The sequence below is a fragment of the Muscardinus avellanarius genome (genome assembly GCF_963383645.1).
Source record: "Muscardinus avellanarius genome assembly, chromosome: 8".
Classification (NCBI taxonomy): Eukaryota; Metazoa; Chordata; class Mammalia; order Rodentia; family Gliridae; genus Muscardinus; species Muscardinus avellanarius.
This window is the reverse complement of record NC_137794.1, coordinates 64205322-64230855: the sequence shown is the minus strand read 5'-3', so window position 1 is coordinate 64230855 and position 25534 is coordinate 64205322. Positions and strand designations below refer to the sequence as shown.

The following is a 25534-nucleotide window of genomic DNA, read 5'->3' as shown; positions in this document are numbered from 1 at the left end:
TCCCGCAGCCCTTCATCTACCTGTCCTTGCTGTAAAAGGGAGCTCAGGAGCTCATCCCTAAACGCCTTGCTCCTGGGAGCACCTTGGTGTCCTCTGCTCAAAGACCTGCGCTGGCCCACAGTTCTAGGAAGCCACCCTCTCGGGTCTGATGGCCAAGGCTCCGGGATCCTTGCCCTATGCACTTAAGCTCAGCCGCTAGGTGGCGTTTCCCAGTCTCCCTGCAATGAAGAAGTCGACCAAGAACCAGAGTCTTTTTCCCCCATGAAGATGAGACTCCAGCTTCATGGTGTTACTCACACCCTAACTGGCCCTCAGGGAGCCAGGAGCTTAGGCAAACATAGTAGATTAAGGGCTTTGCCTTCTGCCCCGGAGTGGCATCATGCAATACAAAGCCGCAGTTGAGGGACAGCCCCGGTGGGGCCAAGTGGAGTCTGCCTTTAATAGGAAGCAGGAGTTAGGTAGTGCCCAGAGCTTTTGCAGTCGTTCAGTTCCTGCTGAACTCGCTGGGGCTTCGCTTGTCTCCCTGTGACCCGTGTGGCCTCAATGACAGCTCCAAAGGAGCTCCCCGCTGCCTCTGCACTCGTGCCTGCTCGGTGACAGCTGGTGCAGCCGTCCTGCCCCGGGTGCTCCTCGTTCCTGACACCCGCCTCTGTTCTGTCTCTCACAGGGTCCCCGGTGGCACATAGACCTCCAGCCATGGGCAGGGCCTGCTCAGTCTCTGGATGAAGAAGCCTTGCGGTTCCTGAGATACATCAGCACCACCCAGGTTGTGCTTGCGGATCAAATAGGTTTGAAAATAATGTAAAAGGTGCCAATTGCCCCTTTGAAAGAAATTAGTTCCCGAGGGGCAGGCAGGTTCTGAGTGACTCTTGACGGAGACACGACAGGGACCTGGCTTCTGGGCATTGCTCTTTAAGCTTCTCTCCTCCCTCGGTGGAGGATAAGATGCTTCCCACCTTATCCTTAAGATGCTCAGGCATCTTCTTCCTGAGTCTCATCCACCTGAAATGTTGCAATGATTCATCCCGAAGTGTTTTAAAGACCCACTTTAGAAAATTACTTTGGAAAACCATTTGAAGCGACAGATTCATCCCCGTGTGTAGGCAGTCGAGTGTGTCACAAAACAAAAGTGTCATCTGGAGGCTCCAGCTCCGTTTTGTGTTGGGGGATGCTCACCTCATTCTCCTGCCGTAGACACTTGGCTGCCGGGGGGCGCGCTAGGCAAGAGCAGAGACTCTGCGGCAGAAGGATGAGAAGTTAATGAATCCAAAGGCTTGCTCTCTCCTTGAAGCACTTTAAATCATTACTGAGCAGCAGCCTTTATTAGTGACTTAACACGTAGTGGCAGCTCCTGCCCGGCTGGAGGCTGAGTCAGTGCCCCCAGCAGGGAGAGAGACCGTCCATTAGGGAGAGTCTATGGCTCTTGACACGTTAATCAGGAGGTTTCCATTCTCAAGTTGTCTGATCCTGGGGAAAAGGCAGACATAAGAGGAGATCTAAGCCCAAGGGACACTTAGCCCTGAACTGGGAAGTGTTAGTAAATTAAGAACTCTGACTGCCTGGAAGCTGAGCACAGGCCCACTCGGGAAACTGCCCTGTGCAGCCGGTGTGACCTGGAGGTGGAGGGTCCTGTATTCTTTTTATTTCCTTCATCCCACTGGCTCTCGGCCTCCTTCTCCTCCTCCTGAACCTTCCTGGCGCAAAGCCCATTTATTTTCATCCATGGGAGAGGACAGATTTTCGTATCTTTAGGATGCTAGATTAGGGGTAAAAGAAAAAAAGTCCTGTTTCTCAAATGATGCAGTTGAACAATCAGAGATTTTAATATTTGTCACCTAAACATGGAATTAAAAACTGGTGGACTTAATCATGGATGATGGAAAGATAAATCAGTCCCTGTGCTTTACATAATTCCATCTTATTTTGCTGCTGCAAGTTAATTTGGGGGACTTAGGCAGACTTAATTAAAATACTGAGATTTTAATTTTATACTTTGGCTTTATATGAAGGATAGGAAGCTAGACCTTTTAACCATGGCTTTAAAAATCTCTCAAAGGCCCCAGAGATAAATGAGAGGTGTTAAATTTATAAATTGAATTTGAGACCCATGGGCTTTACCCTCCAAAATTAATTTACTGAGTGCAAGACTCTAACTTCTAATGTGTGTGTGGTGTATGTGTGTGCGTGGTAATGGGGATGGAACTCAGGTGACATTCTACCTTTGACTTACGCCCCCAGCCCTATTTTATTTTTTGTTTTGAGGGTCTCACTAGGTTGCCGAGCGTCTCACTGCATTGTTGAGGCTGTCCTTGAACCTGTGCTCCTCCTGAACCTCCTGTCTCAGCCTCCCAAGCACTGTGATTACAGACATTTGCCACCATGGCCAGCTTATTTGATATGTATTTTAAGTAAATATTCTGTAATTATACAAGGCACATTTACTTTGAAGAGATGATCTTGAGGTATGCAATGGCCATTTGAGACTCTTCGTGGATCTTTCCCATAGCTATAGTCTGAAAGGAGAAAAATTCTAAAAAAAAAAAAAATTGAACCATCCTCTGATATGATGTAGTCTGATGTTATGATCCTTGACAATTTACGTTGCTTCTCTGGCTTGAAAAGGAAGAGATTAGATCAAATTGGTTCTAATATCTCTTCCAGTTGTGTGATCTTGTCCTGTGCAGGTAGGATAAGATTGTTATTAACCAAGCATTTCTGAACACTTACAGCATGCTAGGCCCTGGGGATATAATCCTTGCCCTGAAGGAGCTAACAGAGGAATTGTAAAGGCAGATAAATGGATGTATAATTATTATTCAGCTTGATGAGTACAGTAATAGAGAGTTTGTTGTTGAGACTATAAGAGAAAAAGAAATCCCTTTACCCCTTTTGTTCTCACGTAGGCTCTTTGGCTGGTACTAGGATCCCAATTAATACAAGAGCTCATGAAAAAGGGACAAGTATAAAAATTTTATTAAATTTTATATGTATATGGGGATCTTCACAAGAGAGGAAAGACCAAAGAAATGACCAAAGCATGATGCATTTATACTTTTTAGGCAGAGAATAATAAACTTGTGAAGGGATGATGGGGAAAATAGCTCTTTGCACTCAGGCAGTACACTTTAAGGATGCTACCAAGAGATATAAGGTAGTGATGGGGGACGCAAGAGTTGTAGAGATAAGAGTTAAAGGCTTTATTTATTCCGGTTCACTGCAGCTCCAGTTCCCCATCTCTGGTGACCAAGGTTACTTTCTGGCCTTGGTATGGGAAAAAACTATCCCTCCCCCGAAAGGCTTACTTCATGTAGGAAAAGACAAGTCAAATGGCCCTTAACTCAAGTTATAGTTCTTCAAGTTGATTGCAGCTTGAAATAATCAGTATATTTATTGGGTATATTTTGATGGTATGTCTTGAACTCCTTCAAAGCTCAGTAGAGAGCTGGGTGTGGTGGTGCACACTTGTAATCCCAGCACTTGGGAGGCTGAGACAGGAGAATCGCACAGGTTCCAACCCAGCCTCAGCTACTTAGTGAGGCTCTCAGCAACTTAGTGAGACCCTGTTTCCAAATAAAATATAGAATAGGTTTGGGAGTGTAACCCAGAGATAGAAGGCCCCTGGGTTCCATCCTCAGCACCGCAAAAAGAAAAAAAAAACTCAGTAGAAGGATTTTTATCTTCCAGGAAGAATGAGATAAAGTTCCCGACCTCACAGTGGTTCCATAATGCAGGTAAAGTCCTGTGCTTTGGTGGATTTCTGGGTTGGCAGAAGGTTAGCAGGTGGGCACCATCAGAGCTGCTAACCCTTTCTCCCTCCCTCTATGTAATGTAGAGCTTTGGGCTGCTTTTGTGGCTTATGCTTCATTTAGAACTCTCTTGACAATGAAATCCTGTAAAGCTGGCAGAATATTAGAGTCACTGTTACCTAAAATTTTCACAGTTAGCAGTGGTGAGTCATAATGGGCTGGGAAAAAAAATAAAACCTCTGAAAGTACTTAAAGTAAATTCCACCCCCATCCTCTTATGGTGCTTTTCAAAATTAAAAAAAAAAAATTTCCTTCAAATCTAAATCTGTGTTCAAATTGCTACAGCTACTACCCAGGCCCTAGCATTCGATGTGTTACCGATTGGTTTCTTCACGCATCACTGCTAGTAGATGTTTGTTGAACACCTGCTTTGTGGCTGAACTGTGCTGGGCTCTAGGGCATCAAACTTGAATCACACACACACACACACACACACACACACACACACACACACACACATAAACAGCTAGAGTACAAGAAAGATATGTGTCCTCTAAACAGGGTGATAAATGGGTAGATGCTATTGTTCGGATGTAGAATGTCCCCTGGAAGAGCTCATATATTAACAATGCAAAATGTTTGAAATAATTGAATTGTGAGGCTCTAATTTGATCAGTGGATAATCCCATTGATGGATTAATGGATTTATTGGGTGGTAAGATAGGCATGTAGGTGTGTGGCTGGAGGAGATGTGTCACTGGGGGTGTGGCCTTGGGGATGGTGTATATCTGTCACCCTTTTCCCTTCGGTCTCTCTGCACTTTTCCATCACCACACTCTAAGCTCCACAGGTGTCACCCAGCCTAACATGGACTGTAACTTCTGAAATATCCAGGACTGTGAGCAAATAAATCTTCCTTCCTCTAAGTTATGATCATTAAGTATTTGGAGTCACAGCAGTGAGCATGGTGATGGAAACAGTGGAGAAGCGTTCTAGACAGGGAGCTCTTGAACAGAGGTGCAGGGCATAGGACAGCCTGGCATTGCACAGTCATGGCATGGTGACCTTGGAGCTCTTTATTGCAGTGACCTTGGTAGCATGCTTGGAGCATTGCAGGTTTTATTGAAACACCAGAGAATATGGTATTTGGGTAGAGTGTTCAGAATGTCAAGCTCAGCTTAATTATTTTTTAAATGCAAAAGACCATGATTATATGATAGTGTTCTACAGTCAATAACACTGCTGCTAACAAGAAATGGTTAAATCATACACACAGTGCTCTGTTCTGAGAGAAGGCTCCATTTCCAGCTTTTTATGGCAACCCCCAAACCATATGCCTCCAGGAAGCCAGCCTGCAGTACAAAATTAATCTAAGCAACAGTGACTGTTTTAAATTAAAAAAAACATGCTTTAAAGTGGACCTGTTTTTCTGTTATACAGTTATCTACCTATTTGTAAGAATAACCTAAGAACCCAGGCCCTCGAGATTTAGACTATAACTTTACATGATAACAACAGTATCTATTGTATTTACTTCTACACACATGCACATAAAACCAGCAAAAATAGAATTCTGCCCTTGAGCCTTTCAAAATAATGGGAGCGTATGAACATACAGTCGATCACTGAAGTGCTTCTTGCCAAAAGTCCCTAAATTTTAAGGGCTTCCTTTGCCACATTCTACTTATGGGTCGGCAGAAATGTTAGTCAAGCTTTTGAAATGCAAAGATGAAATGAAAAGAAATCAGATCCCTTTAAGTTAAATAACTAAAATTATTTCAAAAATTTCCCCCTGAAGTCTATTTTCCTTCTTGCAGGCCTAATTCACTTTGTATGACTAGAATTAGAAGGGAAATTAGGCAGACAGATGACGTAATTACTTGAGGTGGGGATTGGCGCAAAGCTGCTGCCCTCACTTACTTTGCTTGCGAGAGTGTTTATTGCAGCCTTCATCATAAATCTTAACTAGAAAGTTTGAAGAAAAAAATCAATAATTAATTTTTAGGAGCTGAATTTATGGACTCTTAGTTGTTTTCAAAAGCTAATGTCTGTCAATAATATGGTTAATAAATGGTTAAAATTGTATCACTCCTATGTCTTATTTTTGAGGTAAAAGGAAAGGGGAGCATTATCAGAGAGATTAAATGGAAAAGAATGTCTCTAAATAGGGATATGTTTGTGCAAGATCAAATCTTAGAATAAGAAGAGCTGGGTGTGGTGGTGCACGCTTATAATCCCAACATTTGGGAGGCTGAGACAGGAGGATCATGATTTGAGGACAGCCTCAGCTACTATTTAGTGAGGCCCTTTACAACTCAGTGAGACCCTCTTTCAAAAGAAAGAACAAACAAAAAAAGGGCTGGTTGTGTAGCTCAGAGGTAGAATGCCTCTGGGTTCTATTTCCAGTACTGAAAAAAAAAAAGAAATAAGAAGAAATTCCTAATTAGACAAAGTATTATCTCTGCCACCATAAAACCCTAGTGCCTGGCGGTTAAAGTTTCACTAGGGCACAGATGAGACCAGTTTGGAACATTTCCCCAGGCTTTACAGAAGGCCAAATCCTCCAGTAACCTCTCAGAACCACCTAAGAATCACAGCACGGAACCTAGCATGATGGTGCACACCTATAATTCTAGTACTTGGGAGGCTAAGATGGGAGCATCACAGGCTCAAGATGAGCTGCAGCAACTTAGTGAAACCCTGTTTTAAAGTAATAAAAAAAAAAATAGGGCTGAGGGTGTAGCTTGGAGGAAGAGTGCCCTTGGGTTTAATTCCCAGATCAAAATAAAGAATAAATAAATAAAAGCTGAGCGTAGTGGCACACACTTGTAATCCCAGCATTCGGGAGGATGAGATAGGAGAATCGCAGTTCACAGTTTTGCAGACAGCCTCAGCTATTAGTGAGGACCTTTGCAACTCAGTGAGACCCTGTTTCAAAATAAAGAATAAAAAATTAGGGCTGGAGGTGTAGCTCAGAAATAGAATGCCCCTGGGTTCCATCCCCAGTACTGCAAAATACATACATACATACATACATACATACATACATACATACAATTATAAAATGGGTGGGGGGAATTTATTAGAATGCATGTTTCCAAGTGTCAGTCTCAAAGATTCTGATTTTGTGGGACTCCTAGTTGTTTTCAAAGAAGTGGGCTTAGTGTGGCATGGTGGCTCACACTTGTAATTCCAGTAGTTGGGGGGCTGAGACAGGAGGATCACAGGTTTAAAGCTAGCCAGGGGTATAAAATCAGGCCAGGGGTATAAAATCAGGCTTGGAGGTAGAATGCCTCTGGGTTCCATCCCTACTACACACACACACACACAAAAGAGTGGGCTCTAAAAACCTGCTTTTTAAAGCACCACCCAGTTAGTTCTGATGCAAGCTGACTACATCTTAAGAAACACCATGCAAGAGGCTAGAGTTAGATTTTGATTTTTGTTGGAATTAGAGGGGAAATACCAACACGAGCCTGTGAAAAAAAAAAAAAAAGAAATAAGAAGAAATTCCTAATTAGACAAAGTATTATCTCTGCCACCATAAAACCCTAGTGCCTGGCGGTTAAAGTTTCACTAGGGCACAGATGAGACCAGTTTGGAACACATCCCCATTCCATCTGCAGTATGAAGATCCGTCAAGAGAAGCACCTCCAAAGCATAGAATGGGAATCATCTTATCACTGTAGGTAAAGCACCACAAGGACTGCCCTGGAACAAGGGGCTCAGGCTTAGGAGATTCCAGGGATCTTGGGGGCCACAGAACTTCCCTGGACCAACTACCTTTCCACTGGAGGTCCGGCCTATGCTCCAGGTCATGGGACAGAGTGCTAACAAAGGTGCTTGTGTTTAAAGCACAGTCATCTATCCACTAGTGAACCAGGACCAGTAACACATTGAGCTCTGACTAATTAGATTAGAAAACTCCCCTGCCCTTGGTTGGGCGGGTGGGGAAGAGGAGATGGGCAGGCAGAGGTATCATTTCCCCCGCTGAATGGGAGAATAGTGGAAGATGAAGGACACAAATTAATGTGTTGATGCACTCAGTTAATAGATGTATTCTGTAATCATTCCATGAGAGAAGATTCAATTCCAGTTTGCTTTAGTATTTTTTCCCTTGAACCAGTTGCTGAAGACAGGAAAGTAGAAAGATGCTGGGTTGGAGGAAGAGCTCCTGTTAGCATTTTCACTCTTCTCGGCTTTCCCGTAAGATGTTCAGTCTTAGCAGGAGACTGTCGCACAGTGGCTGATGAATAAGGCTAGCATGGTTTTGCTAGGCCAGCCCTGGGTGATGGTGAGAATAATGCAGAACTTACCATTGAATAGGCTCCACACGATGTGCTCTTCAGAGGTTAAAACATTGGAAAATCAATCAAATAAAAGAATCGAGCAAGCCTAGAATATCAGCTTGAGAAGAAAATCACTTGCTGTTATGTTTTCCAATGAATTAAAGCAACACATCTGAAAATATCCTTTTCCTCTGGAGTGGTCTGTCGTCTATGATGTAAGAACAGCTGTGTCATGGAGCATCATGGTGACTATGAGAATTCTGGGAGGTGGGAGATACCGCTGCTCAGTAAGGTAACCACCTTGGTCACAGGACTTGTTCTCTTCCATTCCGACAGTCTCAGCCACGCAAAGTGTATTGGCCTCAAATACAAGTGAGGCATTTTTGCTTAATGTGAACTTGGAATCCGGGACCTTTTTCTGCTTGACTTAGATGCACATTCCCTTTGGTTTTCTTATCTAATTTTGATGGATGAGTTAAGAGGAGTGCTTTGGTTAGCTGCCTGGAGCTCTTGCCCTTGTCTCCCAGGAGGAAGCTCATTAGAGCAGCTTATCACAAAGCCAGAGCATCTTATCAGTGGGGACTGCCTATTAATTTCACTTGACCCATGATCAGCCCTACCTTGGATAACACATCCCACTGTTCTGACCTGAGTGGCCATACCTTATCTGCCTGAAACAAGAACAGATAAAGAACAGATAACTTTGTGAGTATCCTTCTGAGGTCTATAGATATATTGCACATCTGGCGGAAGGACGCTGCCCTGTTCTCTGTGCCTGGAATGGCCTTCTTGGCCTGAGCCTTTCTGTCTTCTTCCGTCCATCCTGTCTTAACTAACCTCTGCAAGGCCTCCTGACCCCTCTTCCCTCCCACCTGTGCTCCTGATTAGCTCCCTGGGCAAATGGCTAGAGCAGCTCTTAACTTCCCTTCAAACCAGCATCGAGTCTCCATGAGGTTACTTATTATCTGGTATGTAATTGAAATTCCTCTGTACCTTTTACAGCAGTGGTGTGGTTCCCTGGGGAGGGAGATTGTTAGCAGTGGAGGACATAAGTCTCCTATTAAGGATTCCAGGCACTGGGGAAGCAGTAAGTCTCTACCTGCCATTTATCATCCAACGTTTTTAAATTATTCATATTGATTTCCAATCCTTGCAGATTGCATGTGATCACATGAGTACAGACAGCCTGGCTGCTGATTCTGGCCCTGCCAAGAAGCCCTGGTTGGTGTGTCTTGACGAGAGGTTTGGCTTAGCTCATCACATCCGCAACAAGCAGTGCCGCCTCTATTCTTTAGGGTGAGTAATTTTTTTTTTCCAGTAGAAGTAAACACAAACACTACTACAGGCAGCTATCGCCTTCTTACCCTCCCAGAATAATGACTAGCTTTGCCTTGGGCCGTCCTTCCAGACAATCCACTAGCAGCTGCAAGGCACAGGCAGCTCACTGGGGTCACCTTGGCCGGAGCCACTTTTTCTCCCCTTCGGCCAGTGCTAAGTTGGCGGCTTCGGTTCTCAGCATGAGGATGATCCTCTTGCTGAAATGAATGATCTCCAGCTAGAATTTGTGTGCTCTTATTATTAAGAGAAAGAATGGCAATGGATATTGAGAAAGAGAGCATATTAGAAATTTTATACACAGTTCTGACGAGTGACCCACGGCAAATAATGGCCACTGTTTGATTTTTACATTTTGTACCAGTGTGTTAGTCAGCTCATCATTGCTGTGACCAAAATACCTGAGATAAACAACTTCAAGGAGCAAAAGTTTGTTTTGACTCATGGTGTCATCTGTGGTCAGCTGGCCCCATTGCTTTGGGCCTGAGTGAGGCAAAATACATGGCAGAAGGGTGTGTCCAAGGAAAGCAACTCAGCTCATGGCAGCCAATAAGGAGAAAGAGAGGGAGGAAGAGCGAGACTGGGGGTGGGGGAGAAGGGTTAGGAACAAGCAATACCATTCCAGGGCATATACCCAGTGACTTACTTCCTCCAACCATGCCTCAGTACCGCCACCACCTCCCAATAATCCAGGCAAAGTATCAATCCTAAATGAGTGATGTGTGTGTGTGTGTGTGTGTGTGTGTGTGTGTGTGTGTGTATGCCTCTACCATCCTGTACCTCATCAAGATGCATGATTATAATAAACCAATAAATAAAAACATCAATTAATCAAATGGATTACTCCACTGCTGAGGTTAAAGCCACATGATCTAATCATCTCCTAAAAGTCCTACGTTGAGCCTTCAACACATTGATCTTTATATTCAAGCAAAACAACCAAATGGCCAATCTATTATTTTATATAAAAGGAAACGTGTTGGGAACTTTTATGTGAAGAGTTCCGTTTATGTGAAGGGGATCATATGATTTTGTCAAAACTGAGACAACTTGATATTCAGGTTGAAAGTGACCTAGCTATACAAATGGATTTAGAGGGCTTTTTGTTAAAGGATGAATATAAACTAATGAGACTATTTTACCAAATCTATCAGTGCTTTTATAAACAGTCTTGAGTTTTCAAAAGGAAAGGCAGGAAGGAATTATTTCTGTTTGGAACACCCTGTTCCAAAATACTCTTTGTAGGAGCTGTGTGGTTCTCAGGCTATGGACCCTAACCCTCCCCCGGGTTATAGATTCTGATTTTACCAGAGAAATTCTAGTACTAATGCAATCCACTGTTCCTTATCATGTTACTAAAGGCAGTCATAGTGCTCAATTGATTTTGCTACCATATTTGGTTGTATATACCTCTGATCATATAAACATTGGCGGATTTGGTAGCACAGAACCTACTCTGGTAGCCTGGGGTAACAAAATATCAGAAAACAAATGGCCTCAAATATCTGTCTCTATTAATGGAAAAAAAATTTTAGGATTAATTGATACGGCTCTGATATAACTATAATTGCAGCTCAACATTGGCCTAAAGCTGGCCTATTAAGAAGTATCATGTTCCATATTTGGAGTATCTAATAAAAAATAGTTAAAATACATCAAAGTTTGTTTAATCTTCCTTATATTGGGCCCAAACAACAATTTGCTACTCTAATGCCTTGTGTGTTGCTGGTGCCAGATACCTTATGGGGCAAATACCTTTTACAACAATAAAAAGCCAAGATTGTTGTACCTTCCCATTTGGGGTAAGTGCCACTGCTCTAATTTCTTCTGTAAAAAATCCAATAAAAATATGATAAACCTGTTGTGCTTCCAAGCCTCGGGTCCCCCGTGCCCTTCTTTACTGTCTTCTTTTTCCTTGCTCTCTGTTCCTCAGTCCCGACCCCCTTGAGAGGTCACCACAAAGCTAGACCACTGAATGCCTTTTGAAATAGTACATGGGACCCAGACAAATGCCACACATCTATTCCTCACCTACAGTTTCGATTGTCTACTTTAATGGTCTACATTCAGAATGACTAGGAGGTCAAGGTTAGGGGGAGACATCTAGGCAAGGGGAGAGCTCCCCAGAGGTGCTGATGGGAGGTGGTAGAGAGGATCACCACTGCTGTCAAACTATAACAGACAAGATCTGATAGTCATTGTGGATTGGGGAAAAGAGAGATTCAAATATGAGTTTATAGAGAGTAGAAACAAATGAGTTGAATGAGAATGTACCAGTAAATGATGGCTTGAGGCGAGAAAGCTCGGGAGGGAAGATGGTTCAATGTGGAGAATTGGGTTATAAGATGAGCTGCTCAGCCCATGGTTAGGACAGAGCTCGTTTCCTGGGGGTCTACCAGCTGAGCCTCAAAATTGTAGGGAGAATGGGAAGTTGTGACAGCAGAGTTTATTTTAATGTCGTCTTAAAAATATATGAAAGTAGGTAAAAAAAAATAATTGCACAGTACCACATGCAAATTGGTGATCTCAGATTGGCCCTGTTTTCTTTTTCCAAACTACCTTTATGTTTTACCTAATATTTTACACTGTGGAATAATTTCATTTAAGGCATATAACTGAGTAAAAGAAAACTTGGAAAGTTGTTGTGGGGGAAATTTTTAAATTCCTTTTTCCTTCCGTTATACATCAGAGCTGTTAGATAAGATGGTTCCACAGAAAGATTTCAGATTATTACATATAAAAAGGTAGTTTCTTACTTTCGTTTCAATGTTTACCATTCAAAATCAGCTTTGTAAAGAGCAGATAAAAACATCTGAATTCCACTGAGAAAAGAAGTGAATAGATTAGAAAGGTCAATATTTGATGAAAAACACGAAAACACTTAATTGAAAATTGAAAATGAAAGAAAATGTTTCTGATGGCTAAAAAAAGAATGGATTGTGGATTGTGGATGATAATGTGGGTTGCACTGTGACTTAGGAAATAGGACCTGCTCAGGTGAGTTGCCTGCTGGGGGCACAAGTAGATAGCTGACTGACAACATCTCAGCAGACACAAAGACCCAGCCTAGAAAAGGTGGTCCTGAAACAAAGAGGCACAATCATCCCCATCATTGGGACTCTAATAGTTGGCAGTGATAAGTGTAGGGAGTGTTGGGCAGTTGCATGACATGGGGAGGGCAGATGGTAAGTCCTTTGGTAATATACACAGGTGACAGGTGCTCCAAGCCCCAGGGCTGTGGCAGCAATAGAGTCCTGCTGCTGCTGTGCTCAGTAATTCTTAGGCAAATTGAAGATGCAGCTGCATCTAGGGGATAACCTTCTCAGAACGAGGACAGAGGAGTCAAAGACAAAGGCCAGTGGCCTTTGTCTTTGACCCAGAGGTCTGGTTCACCCCACTGCTTTTCTCTACCCCAATAAAAGGCAAAGAATGCTTACCTACGTGTCATCTCAAGTTCTCCCTTCCACACCCCCTCAAATACGATCTTTGACATCAAAGTAAAGTAGGTATCTCCTCTGCTGTCTCTCTGATGGCTGCTATTTCTTTACTGGGAGTCAAAGCTCTTTATTCCATAGTTAATGCAAAAGGTATTTGGTTCAGAGCACTCTGTGTGATATTCTGTTGACAACTAAAATCAGATCCTTTTCAGTTTGGAAATGGGGTAGAATAGATGAGTGAAGGTGGGGAACAGCACTGAAAAGAAAGGTAAATATTGTGGATAAGGGGAAAGAAACAAGGCAAGGCTGTGGTTCAGAGGGTAACATCATCCACCAACCCACAGCAGCTCTTCCTGAAGGTCTGTGGACAGTGGAGGGGAGGGCGGGGGCAGAGGTAGACAAAGTGTAAAGGGAATCGCCTCTGTTTCACTCTGATGTTAAAGACTGTGTTTGAGAGGGTGTGGAAGGGAGAACTTGAGATGACACATAGGAAAGCATTCTTTGTCTTTTCTTTAGTGCCGTGGTAAGTTGTAGTATTTGGTTTCAAGTCAAATTCTCGATATGAGGCAGAAGATTTCATATGTGACACATGGTAAAAGCAACAAGAGCCAACATTTTATGCAGAAAATCTGGGTCTTGTGGGTACCGTGAGCACTTCAAGGATAAACGTGCTTCAGCGCCAAACATTTTCATCTTATAGTAGTTAAGATATAAGAAGGTGTTAGATAGTGCATATTCATGAGGGATCAGAAATCTGTGGATCCCAATGTCCCTTTTGGTCCTCTAATCGCCCTCTCCATGAGCTTGAAATACCATAGATATCTGTTTATGGAATGAATAAAAATCTTTGCTGTGTATGTAAAGAAAGGAACTTGTTTTCCTTTGTTTTGTTTGTTCCCCGGAATTCATTTCTGAGCAGTATTGTCCCTTGTTTGAGAACCCACATTTTAGATAAAATACTGGCTTGTCCTGTAATGTTACTTTAATAAAAATCAATAATTATAAAATATTTTATACACTATTAAGTGTCATGCTTTGCAAACCCTGTTTCCTCCCCACAGTAGTTGGCAGTGATAGATCTTTGTGATCCTCTGGCCAGGTTCTCTGGCTCCTGCTGGGATGAAGAATGGAGGACTGAACCCCCCCCCCCCCCCCGGGAACACTGTCTTCCCTCTTCCAACCCCTCTTCCTCCAATGAGAAGGGTTAAAAGCTTTCCCTGTAGTTCTTTCATGTCGTTTAGTTTTCTAGAGAGTTTTATTGAGATATAACTCATATGTTTTAAATACACAATTTTATCTTTTTTTTTAGTCACTACAGTCAATTTTAGAACTTTTTCATTCCCCCCATAAAGAAACCCTCTACCTGGCAGCAGTCACTCCCAATTTTTCCTGTCTTCCTGCCTCCCTCAGCCACCTTCCTTAAGTAACCACTATTTTACTTTCTGCCTCTGTGGATTCACATACTCTGAGCACTTTATGTAAGTAGAATCCTATGCTACGTGGTCTTCTTTGACTCTCTCACTTAGCATGTTTCAAGGTTCATCCACATTGTAGCCTGTATCAGTACGCTACTCCTTCTCTGATTTTTGTTTTTGTTTTGGTTACTGAGAATCGAACCCAGAGGTGTTCTACATCTCAGCTACGCCAACAGCCCTATTTTATTTTTTAGTTTGAAGCAGGGTCTCACTACGTTGCAGAGGCTGGGCTCCTGTCTCACCCTCTCCAAAGAGGGATTCCAGGCATGCACCACCCATGCCCAGCTACTTCATTCCTTTTTATGTCTGGATGTACTGACTGCGTGGCTATATCAAGTCTATTTATCTGCTCAACAGTCCATGAACATTTGGGTTGTTTCTTTTTTGGTTATTGTGAATACTGAGATGAACATTCATTTATAAGTTTTTGACTGAACATGTTTACATTTATCTTGGGTATCTACTATATTACATTCTCATTAGTGATCTATGCTGGTTCTAATTTCTCCGCATCTTTGATAAGACTTACTATTTTGGTCTTTTCAATTATAGTCATCCTAGTGGATGTGAAGTGATATCTCATTGCAGAGTGTGTGTGTGTGTGTGTGTGTGTGTGTGTGTGTGTGTGTGTGTTGTACTGGGGATTGAACCCAGGGGCATTCTACCTCTGAGCTGCGCCCCCAGCCCAACTTTATTTTCTGTTTTGAGACAAGGTCTCACTAGGTTGTTAGGAACCTCACTACTTGCTGTCTTCAGATCTGTGACCTTCCTGTCTTAGCCACCTTAGTACTGGAATTACAGTTGTGCACTATTATACCCAGCTCTCATTGTGGCTTTGATTTATATTTCCCTACTGGCTAATGATCTTGAGTATCTTTTCATGGGCTCATGCTCTGAGTTTTTTTTTATTTTATAGGGATATAAAAGCCATTCAACTGAATACTTTCAGGAACATTTTTATTATTATTATTATTATTATTATTATTATTATTATTATTATTATTATTTTGTAGTACTGGGGATTCAAACCTAAACTGGGAATTGAACCAAGCACATTCTGGCTCTAAGGTATGCCCCTATCCCTGCTTTATTTTTATGTTGAAACAGGGTCTCACTAGGTTGAGAGTCCCAATACTTGCTGAGGCTGTCCTTAAACTTGTGATTCTTTTGTCTCAGACTCCCAAGAATATTTTTTAAAGCATCATCAAGACCATAAATATTTATCAGTATGGGTTAAAAAATTTTATCTCTCCCATAATGAGGGAGAGGTTACAGTTTTAATTGAAGGCTTAAACTTTTGAATATACATCTTAACTGTTTAACTGTCCCAGAAATGGGTTCAAGTAGGATGTGCTCATTGGCCCCATATCCACTCTCACATTCTTCCTTTGGTAAAGAACTCCAGAAGTTGGTAGGGTGCTTAGCTACCTACTGATAGCTTATTCCTGGTCCTTCCTCACTAGATGTGAGCTATGAGATGTGGCGTGGCAACGTTTAGGCTGTGGCTTCCAAAGAAAAGAATGCAATAATTGCTTCCCCCTTTAACTCTCCAGGTGACTGGAACACAGATTGGATGGCTGAGCATAGAACAGTCATCTTAGTCTTTGAGAGGAAACCAAATAATCTATACTTCTTGCTTCATGGAATAAGTATTTCTATCAAGTAAAATTTTCTACAGTGAATTCTCTTTCCAGTTAAATAAAAGCAGAAAATGTTTTTTTTTACAAACTACATTTTTGCTATAAATAATGTCATCTTATTATAGTTATTTATCAAAAAATCTTTCTTCATTACTAATTCATCTATTTGTCCCATGTCCAGTGTAACGCTTCACACATATATTTTAGAAATATTTGCTTATTTACCTTAATAAATCAGTGAAATGTAGTTTACCACATCTACTCTTGGATATTGTGCTGTATATTCTGGGAATTTCAGAGCCTACCTAAGAGTTTTCTGTCACTTAAGGCGGCAAACTGCAGGTCTCTCTGTCATCATTTGTCCACTCAGTGCTAGAGATCCAGAACTGAGCAAGGCTGACACAGTCCTTTTCTTTATAGATCTTTCCTGTCTAGAAAATGATGATTTCCCAGACCCATGAGATCATAAATCCCTCCATGCTGCTAAGCCCTATGCTCCCTTGCAGTGAGGTAGCAGATAAAGAATCTGCCTTAGAACAATCAAGACTGGCTTTGACTCGTGGTGTAGGACTTTGGGTCGTGTTTTACAACAACTTTGTTTCTATAACATTCTGACCCAATATTATAAACAAATCTGTCTACTAAAATATGCTTTGTACTTTAAACTGAAACTAGATTTATATTAAATGCTAGATAGATCAGTTAGCTATTTGCTGTGCAACAAATTACTCTAAAACTCAGTGGTTTACAACTATTGTGTTTTTTGTTTTTTGTTTTTTTGGTGGTACTTAGGGTGGAACCCAGAGGCTTTCTACCTCCAGGCTATTCTCCCAGACCTATTTTTATATCTTATTTGGAAACAGGGTCTCACTAAGTTGCTGAGAGCTTCACTAAGTAGCTGAGGCTGGCTTCGAACCTGCGCGATCCTCCTGTCTCAGCCTCCCAAGCGCGGGGATTACAAGCGTGTGCCACCACGCCCAGCTACAACTATTGTTTTTTTAAATTATTATTATTGTGTATATGTCTGCAGGTTAGCCAGACTTCGGCTGATCCAGTCTGGGCTCAGCTGGGAGGATTTATTTCATGATAAGATGGCTAAAAAAATGTATTTTATGGAAGTCTGGGGTTCCATCTGCTCTTAATATCTTTTATTTTTCTGAGACCAGCAAACCTGTGCAGGATACATTTGTATTATTATGATGGCATAAAAGAGTGAACAGAAACACTCAAGGTCTAGGATCAGAACTAGTGTATGTCACTTACTACCCTAAAGGAAGTTGCATGGCCAAGCCAAAAAAAAAAAAAAATATTGAGGGACAGGAAAGACATTTTCTCATGATGAGTATACAGTGGTGTAGATGAAGGAGGGATGACTAGTTAGGGCCAACAAGTCAATCTGCCACAGTAAATTAGGTGATGACAAATGGGAGAGGAAACAAGTAGTGATTACAATGGTCTGAACTGTGTGGATTCAATAGACATAGAAAAGAGGGAGCAGGACCTCTTAGGTAGAAGAAATGAAAGTGTTTGAGAGGAGTGCAGACTCTCTTTTTCTAGTTAAGAGGGTCAAAAAAGTTATAGTTGAGGGACATCAGAGAGCCCTCTAAATTTTGACTGACATGTTATAGAAACCAGTTAGGAAAAGAACAGTGCCGTGGGGCAGAGAGAGAGAGGAAACAAGCAAACAAAGGTGTTAAGAAGGTCTAGGGGCTGGGCATGGTGGCGCATACCTGTAATCCTAGTACTTGGGAAGCCCAGACAGGAGGATAGCAGGTTTGAGGTCAGCCTCTGCAACTTGGTGAGGCCCTCTGCAATTTAGCAAGACCATGTTAAAAAATAAAAAATTAAATAGGGATGGGGTTGTAGCTCAAAGTAGGATGCCCCTGGGTGCAATCTTTAGTACTACATTTGCACGTGCGTGCACACACACACACACACACAGAGTCTAGGTAGAGGATATTTATATTGAAAGATGCTGCTGCTGCTGCTGCTGCTGATGATGATGATGATGATTCTTTGTGGTAGTGGGGATAGAACCCAGAGGCATTCTACCTCTGAGCTATACTTTCAACCCTATTTTATGATTTTATTTTGAAACAGGATCTTACTAAGTTGCAGAGGGTCTATAAGTTGCCCAGGCTCGCTGCAAGCCTGAATTCTCCTTTCTCAGCTTCCTAAGTACTGGGATTACAAGCGTGGACCACCACACCCAGCTTGAAGACTTATTATAGTTAACTAAAATCTGATCATTGTTATCCAGTGAATTTGTATATGTAATATCTGAGACAGAGTCTAAGAGAATAAAGTGTTTCTGCACTGGTCAGGTTTGGCCAATGTATTTAAGTATTCCATGGGATTTTCATATCCTAAATCACACATAATTATAGTATTTTGGGTAGAAAAGCCAAACTCATTCTTTCTTGATTGATTTTATTCTTTTAATTTAAATCCGTGCTTTCATCAAAGTGATGATTCTTCCCCCCTAAATAACAAATATTTCTGTGTAAATTCAGTATTTTTAAGTATATAAAATATTTTCTCCATGAAATGTTACCAACTGGTTACTTAGGTAAGATGAATTCATTTCTTACCCTTATGGATGTGAATTAGGTGAGAAACCTCTTCTGTTTCTTGTATCCTGGATCCAGTAGAACCATGTACATTTGCCTTTTTCCTTTAATTATAACATTTTAAAATATGTACTATTTCTGCTGGGCCTGATGGCACACACCTGTAATCCCAGTTCTTGGGAGGCTGAGACAGGAGGATTATAGGTTCAAGGACAGCTTCATCAATTTAGCAAGGCCCTCAACAACTAAATGAAACCCTGTTTAAAAAAAATAGGGTTAGGAGTACAGCCTGGAGGTAGAACACCCTTGGGTTTAATCTCCAGAACTTTAAAAGAAAAGAAAGCAAAACAAAACAAATACACACTATTTTTAAGAAAACAGCTGCTGTCTATAAGTCAAATTGCACACCTGGTATTGTGGTCATTAGAATGGAGATAAATTGCCTCATTTGTGGAATGCAACTCCTTTTAAGGAAGTAATCCCGGGGCTTATATTTTTGGCACATTCTGAAAAAAATTCTCTTAAGACTAGCCAATATTCTTATTCATCTCCTTGCTACTATGATTTACATCTTTTTAAATGAAATCATTTTGATATGCTTCTACATGTTTGAGAATATGATTTTCTGGTCCGTGTTTAGCAGATGATTTCCTTTTTATCCAGAGGATTTGAACTATTGTGCTTTTTTATGAAAAAGTTTATTGAATGTGTACATTAGACATGTGTTAAGACAGACGAAAGCTGGCCATGGCTAAGAAGCCTGGCCTTGGGATGTCCTTCTGTCAGTCCAACACTTCCCCTCAGTCCTTTCTGTGGTTGCTGATTTCCGTTCTTTCTCTCTCCAGGCTGGGAAGTGAGGATACCCATTTCGAGGTGAGCATGGCCAATGATGGCTGTGAAGTGCATCGTTTTGACCCTAGTGTCAGATCGGCTCATGTTCTGGAGAGTCAGCGCCTTTGGTATCACCGCTTATCCATCGACTGGCGGGATCCCCATCCAGCAGTTGCCGCCCAAAAACCACATAGCAACACTAGAAAACTGGGAAGCATTTTAGATGAATTTGGACATCACAAGGTGAGACTTTTCATTTGATTTCATAATTTGATGAACAAACCCATACATTAATTTTTTTAAAGAAAATACAAACCAAGAATAACATGGATATTAGAAAGCTGGAGGTCCAGTATTAATCATTCAGATGGCCCATCATTATTTATAGAGTTAACTTTGGAGGCATAAAGTTCTGTCAAGAATAGAAATGTTTAAATTGATTTGAAGATTTTAGTAATGCTAAGTAATGCTAAGATCTTGGCCAAGACTGGGCAAGATTACTAAGAAATCTACTTCTGGCACTGGAAGCATAACTGCCATTTAGGAATTTATTAAAAATGTCCAGAAAGAGCAATCTACTTACATCAGCCTCAAATACAAAAAATAATCAGAGTCATGCTTATGTCTGATAAGAGATTGCTAGTGTTTAATATTTATTACTGTTGTAACATATTTCTAATTTTTCTTACTATTTTGAACCTTTAGGCTCTTAAAGTTTAGGAAATATGTGTAGCTATTGATTAAAATTGACTTTATAAAATTGAATGAACATTCGATATTTGCTATTTATACAATGCTGTCAAATTTCTGCAAATATTTGATTATGAATGACAGCAAAAAAGAAAATCTTTGAACTGTGTTCCTTGAAAGCAATTTCTAGCATGATATACTTGAGCCAATTGCATTTTGCAGGCTGATTTAGAGAATTTCCGAGTATAGTTTGCTTGTGTTTGATCTCCGCCCTTTCTTGGAGTTGGCCTATCTTGACCTATGGTTTGCAGCCAGAAATGCAATGTAATTTAGAACATGTCAAGATGGTACATCTATGAAACAGAGTATGTGGGACTTAGCTTTAAACTTGAGCTGACTCCTTGATCTTTAATAAAAGGGCCTTTCCACTACATTGTTCTTTCTCTTCCCTCTCTTCTTTTTCTTCTTTCTTAAAATTCCCTTTAATTAGACAGCCAGGCTTCTTCAAGAACAACTTCAAAGAATTTACTGTTCTTTTAACATGCAATTAACTATTGATTTGTATTTTGCTTTGCCACTGGGAGTAACTAGCATTTAATAGTCAGGAACTTTAATGAAACAGACACAATATTTTTGGTAAAATTTCTGAACAAAATTCTATTTCATGTGCTGTCAATTTTTTAATAAGGATGGAAAGAAGCAGGTGCATTTTTCAGAATTTTATTTATTCATTCATTTCTTTATTTATTGCCACTTGTTACCATTCTAGGCCTGCTTTTGCAGCTGAAAATTCCAAGCCCGGTTCTCCAATATGTCAGCTGTAGATTATTCAGAGAGCCGATACTTACTCTTTCTGTTCCTTTGGGAGTCATGCTGCTCCTCTTCATGTGCTTCAGCTCCCAGCCCTCTTCACCCTTGCTCTTCCAAGAAAAGATATAAGGAAAAGAGGTGAAAAACAATGCCACTTTTCATTTTTCAATAGTGTATTAGCAAATGATTTGCTGAAGATGAGGATAAAATGAGGCTTTTAAAAAGCGAGCTGTGCATACCATCTATCTCACCACATTTCCCATGGAGAATGTGTTTTGGGATAACAAAGTACATACCTGAACTGTGTTTGTTTAGCTTTCTGGGACCTGCATTGAGCAAACCTTTATGCTAAGAAGAAAGCACAAAGCCTTTTGCAATGCTGCCCCTGAGATAGCAGATATATTTGCAATGATACCTACAAGGGAAAGAATTGCTTATATTCCTAAGGTTACTTATTTTTATCAAAAAATATTAAGAACAATGGAAATGGTCTGGCTCAGAATTGTCAGCTATGCTTTTGCCTCTTTAAAAATGTCCCTTGTTGAGCTGGGCATGGTGGCACACACTTGTATTCCCAGCGCTTGTGAGGCTGAGACAGGAGGATTGCACAGGTTTGAAGCCAGCCTCAGCTACTTAGTGAAGCTCTCAGCAACTTAGTGAGACCATATTTCCAAATAAAGTATAAAATAGGTCTGGGAGTGTAGCCTGGAGGTAGAAGGCCCCTGGATTTCATCCTCAGTACCATAAAAATAAAATTTTAAAAATGTCCCTTGTTGAAGAATTTAAGAGATACTGATGCTCTTTTATGGAGATTTTTTTTGGGGGGTGAATGCTTCAAAGGAAAGCCAAACCCATCGTGAGTGATTGCTTCCATTAGGAACATGTTTCGCGGAGCTATATGGTACCAGGTAAAAGGAAACCTTGTTTGTGGCTTATAGCCAGCTCGGTCTGTTTTCTGTCGGTGTACAGACATCAGTTAATAGGATGTGGCTGTGGCAAAGGGGCAAATAGAACACTAAAAAATGTCAGTGTTGTTGCCTAGCCTTCTTTACTCATTGATTCTGAAAGTTACTGTAGAAACCAAAGTGATATTTTAAAGCTTTGTTTGTTTGTTTTTTCTGGAGGGAGTCATGGGATCTGGAGGGAAATGCATCCAGTGCTGTGGAATGTGTGTTTCTGTCACAATCTAAATGTGATGAATCATTACAGTGCACCAGTAAAAGTGTGTGTGTGTGTGTGTGTGTGTGTGTGTGTGTGTGTGTGTGTTACTGGGAATTGAACCTAGGCACATTCTACCTCTGAGCTATATGTATCTCTAGTCCTATTTATTATTTTATTTTGATACAGAATCTCATTAAGTACCTGAGGCTGTCCATGAACCACTGATTATCCTGTCTCAGCCTCATAAGTACTGGAATTACAAACATGTGCTACCATGCCCTGTGTGTGTGTGTGTGTGTGTGTGTGTGTGTGTGTGTGTGGTACGAGGAATGGAACCCAGTGGCATTCTACCTCCAAGCTACATCCTCAGCCCTAATTTTTATTCTTTATTTTGAAACAGGGTCTCAACTGAGTTGCAGAGGGCCTCACTAAGTAGCTGAGGCTGTCCTTGAACCGCGATCCTCCTGTCTCAGTCTCCCAAATGCTGGGATTACAAGCGTGCGCCAACACGCCCGGCTCATGTCCGGTTTGAAGGTACTTGATTTTTTAAGCTTTTAATCTGCATGCCTTTGAAATATATAGTTTTGTAATCATTTCCATGTTGGGCTATTTGTCTTCTCTGAATCTAAACCTCGATTTCAGCCACTCAAGCAAAAGTGAGGCAAAATGTGGAAAAGAGGGAAGGCAAAAGGGACAGAAAGATGCATATGGCTTTTGTACTGCTTTTAAAACTGCTGATATTGCCTGGTGTGGTGGCACACGCTTTTAGTCCCTGCGCTTGGGAGGCGGAGACAGGAGGGTTGCGCAGGTTCAAAGCCAGCCACGGTGGCTTAAGAGACCCTGTTTCCAAATAAAAAGTATAAAAAAATAGGTCTGGGAGTATAGCCCAGAGGTAGAAGGGCTTCCAGGAACCCCAGTACCACAAAAAATATTATTATTATTATTATTATTATTATTATTAAAATTAAAAACTGCTAATTTTAACTTCAAACTATAAGTTTAAGAAACCTTTTTAGAGCACCAAGCAGGAACAGCTGTATTGGCAAAACCACGTAGCCCAGAAGCCCAGTCTGTTATGGACTCATATCCCCTGGATCCAGTGTTATTGGGAATGATTAACTGCCTGCCTACTCTTTGCTAAAGTGGTTGTTGCTGCTAGCTAAGCATATAAATTTTTCTAGAATGTAACAGAAAGTTTGGATCTGGTTTCTACTCTTACTAATCATCCTGTATGCCTCTTGCCACCCCCAAACTCTTTATTGCATACTCAGAGTTTCCTAAATGACCCAGGCATGTTAAAGCAAAAAAATTATGACTATTACTGTTATTTTCCGTCTTAATCACACTGCTGATAACATAAATGGCAGGGCTGCCTGAGAGTCCATCTTGGTGATCTCTTCTGTCTGGATTTGAAGCGTGAGTCTGCTTATTAGTGTTTGGCACCGGGCAAGTCATTTAACCTTGCTGGCATTTTGTTTGATTGTCAGTAAAATGAGGATAATGATCCTGTCCAAATGGTGGCTTGTTTTAAGAATTAGATCTGAGAGCACAGTGTGAAAATCTCTAGTAGGAAGCCCCACATGGATAAATCAGTTGCTTTCAGTAAATTCAAAGAATTGTTATCAACAATTTGAATAAACTTTTGCTAAATTTCACAGAAAATTTCATCTTTTTTTTTTTTTTTCATTTGTTTTCAGGGAAACTATATCAGCGATTTCTCTGGAAATTGCTAACTGCACTGAATTCCAGCCAAAAGTTTTTAATGAAAGCTTTGTGTGAAACCAAAGGGCAATTGGTCCTTCAGACAGAGTTATAAGAGAATTGTTAGTGTTTACTGCCTCGGGGCTCTGAGCAGCTTTACTGGTGATTGTATAGAAAGTAAATACTTTGCTGTAGAGGAATTAAATAAGCTGCTGAAAATTAATTGGAATCTGTTCCACATGAGCAGATGTAGACCTCCGGGCAGGGGCTAAGTAGTTATAGCACCTGGAGGGGCTGGCTTCCTGCCTGTCAGCTCCAGGTCTCCTCTCTGCTGTCCCTCCATCACTACCTGCTGGTGGCTTAGTGGCCCTTGGGCCCTGAATGGACCACAGTTTATGCTTCCCAGGACAGAGCTCACCATTTTTTCTAACCCATCAGTTTTATTATGTGATCTCTGCTGTGTTTAAAAGAATATAGGCTTTGAAATAAAACTATAAAAAGACACCTTTTTTCTCTTTGCTTATCAAATTGGCCAATATAGACAAGTTATTGATAATGCCCTGTATTGAAATGCTTGTTGGGAATAATACTCAGCCTTTGCTGCTGGAAATAGAAAATGATACACTTTTTCAGGAAGGAAACATGTCCAAATACATATGTCATTTTTTTATCTCTAGAAATCTTTGCCTTAAATTCTATTTTATCTTTTATTAGTTCTATGAGAACAGCTTTCTTTTGATAAGTATTTATACAAAAACAATTTGAGATTCCTTTATTTTCATTCTTTTGAAAGAGTTTATAGGTAGCTTATAGGGGCAACAAATTTGATGTAAGTCTGGATTGTGGTTTTTTTTTAAATAAATTTTTGTTGGTGCATTGTAGTCATACATCTCAATGAGATAAAAAAAACTTGTGGACATACATGCACACATCACCCAATCAGCCCCTACCCAAGCTCCAATTCCTTCCCTCTCCCTTCCTTCTACTCATGCTTGGCTTCCTGATTGACTTTGATATGTTTAAGTACATCATGTGCTTTATTTTTATTTTTTTACTTTTGGTGGTACTGGGGTTCCTGGAAGCCCTTCTACCTCCGGGCTACACTCCCAGACCTATTTTTACATTTTTATTTGGAAACAGTGTCTCCTAAGCCAGTGCACGTGGCTGGCTTTGAACCTGCGAGATCCTCCTGTCTCTGCCTCCCAAGCACGGGGATTACAAGCGTGTGCCACCACGCCCAGCCATCATGTGCTTTAAAGAGTTTCCCTCTTCTCCCTCCCATCCCCTCAGACAGGTCACCTTAATTGCTCCTCTATACAATCTCTTCTTCATCTAGAGTTCCTCCTGTTACCCATTTCTCCCTAGTTTTTGCACATTAGGAAAAGCATCTGATTTCTTATATTTTTGTGACATTTCACTGTAAATGCCATAATTTTGTTCTCCCATATGGCTGGGCAAAATTCTATTGTGTACATATCACATAGTTTTGAAATATACTCATTCATTGAAGGACATCTTGGATGGTTCAACAGTTTGGCAATGGTGAACTGTGCAGCTATGAACATGGTTGTTCATGCATTAGTTTGGTATTTTGGTTTTCATTCTTTCTGGTAGATACCCAGAGGTGGTATTGCTGGATCCTATGGTAAGTTCGTTTCCCTTCTTCTGAGGATCTTCTATACTGTTCTCCAAAGTGGTTGTACCAACTTGCAATCCCACCAACAATGTATTAGAGCTTCTATTTCTCCACACTTATTCCCATTAGTGAAAACCTGAAAGCCAGAGGTGACAGGATGATCCACTCACAACCAATTTCTTTTTTTAATAGAGTTCACTTGGATCTGGAAAT

At 41.0% G+C, this 25534-nt stretch overlaps 1 protein-coding gene across 1 annotated transcript in view; it reads left to right on the top strand.

Annotated features, from left to right (window-relative positions):
• METTL24 (methyltransferase like 24) overlaps positions 1–25534 on the top strand; it is a gene marked incomplete at both ends in the record, with an annotated part of 110782 nt that overhangs the window by 37146 nt on the left and 48102 nt on the right. The window contains 3 exons of the mRNA XM_080700208.1: positions 668–766; positions 9192–9331; positions 19338–19566. Of these exons, the coding sequence (XP_080556334.1) occupies positions 668–766; positions 9192–9331; positions 19338–19566 (468 nt within the window). The remainder of the gene's footprint in view (positions 1–667; positions 767–9191; positions 9332–19337; positions 19567–25534) is intronic.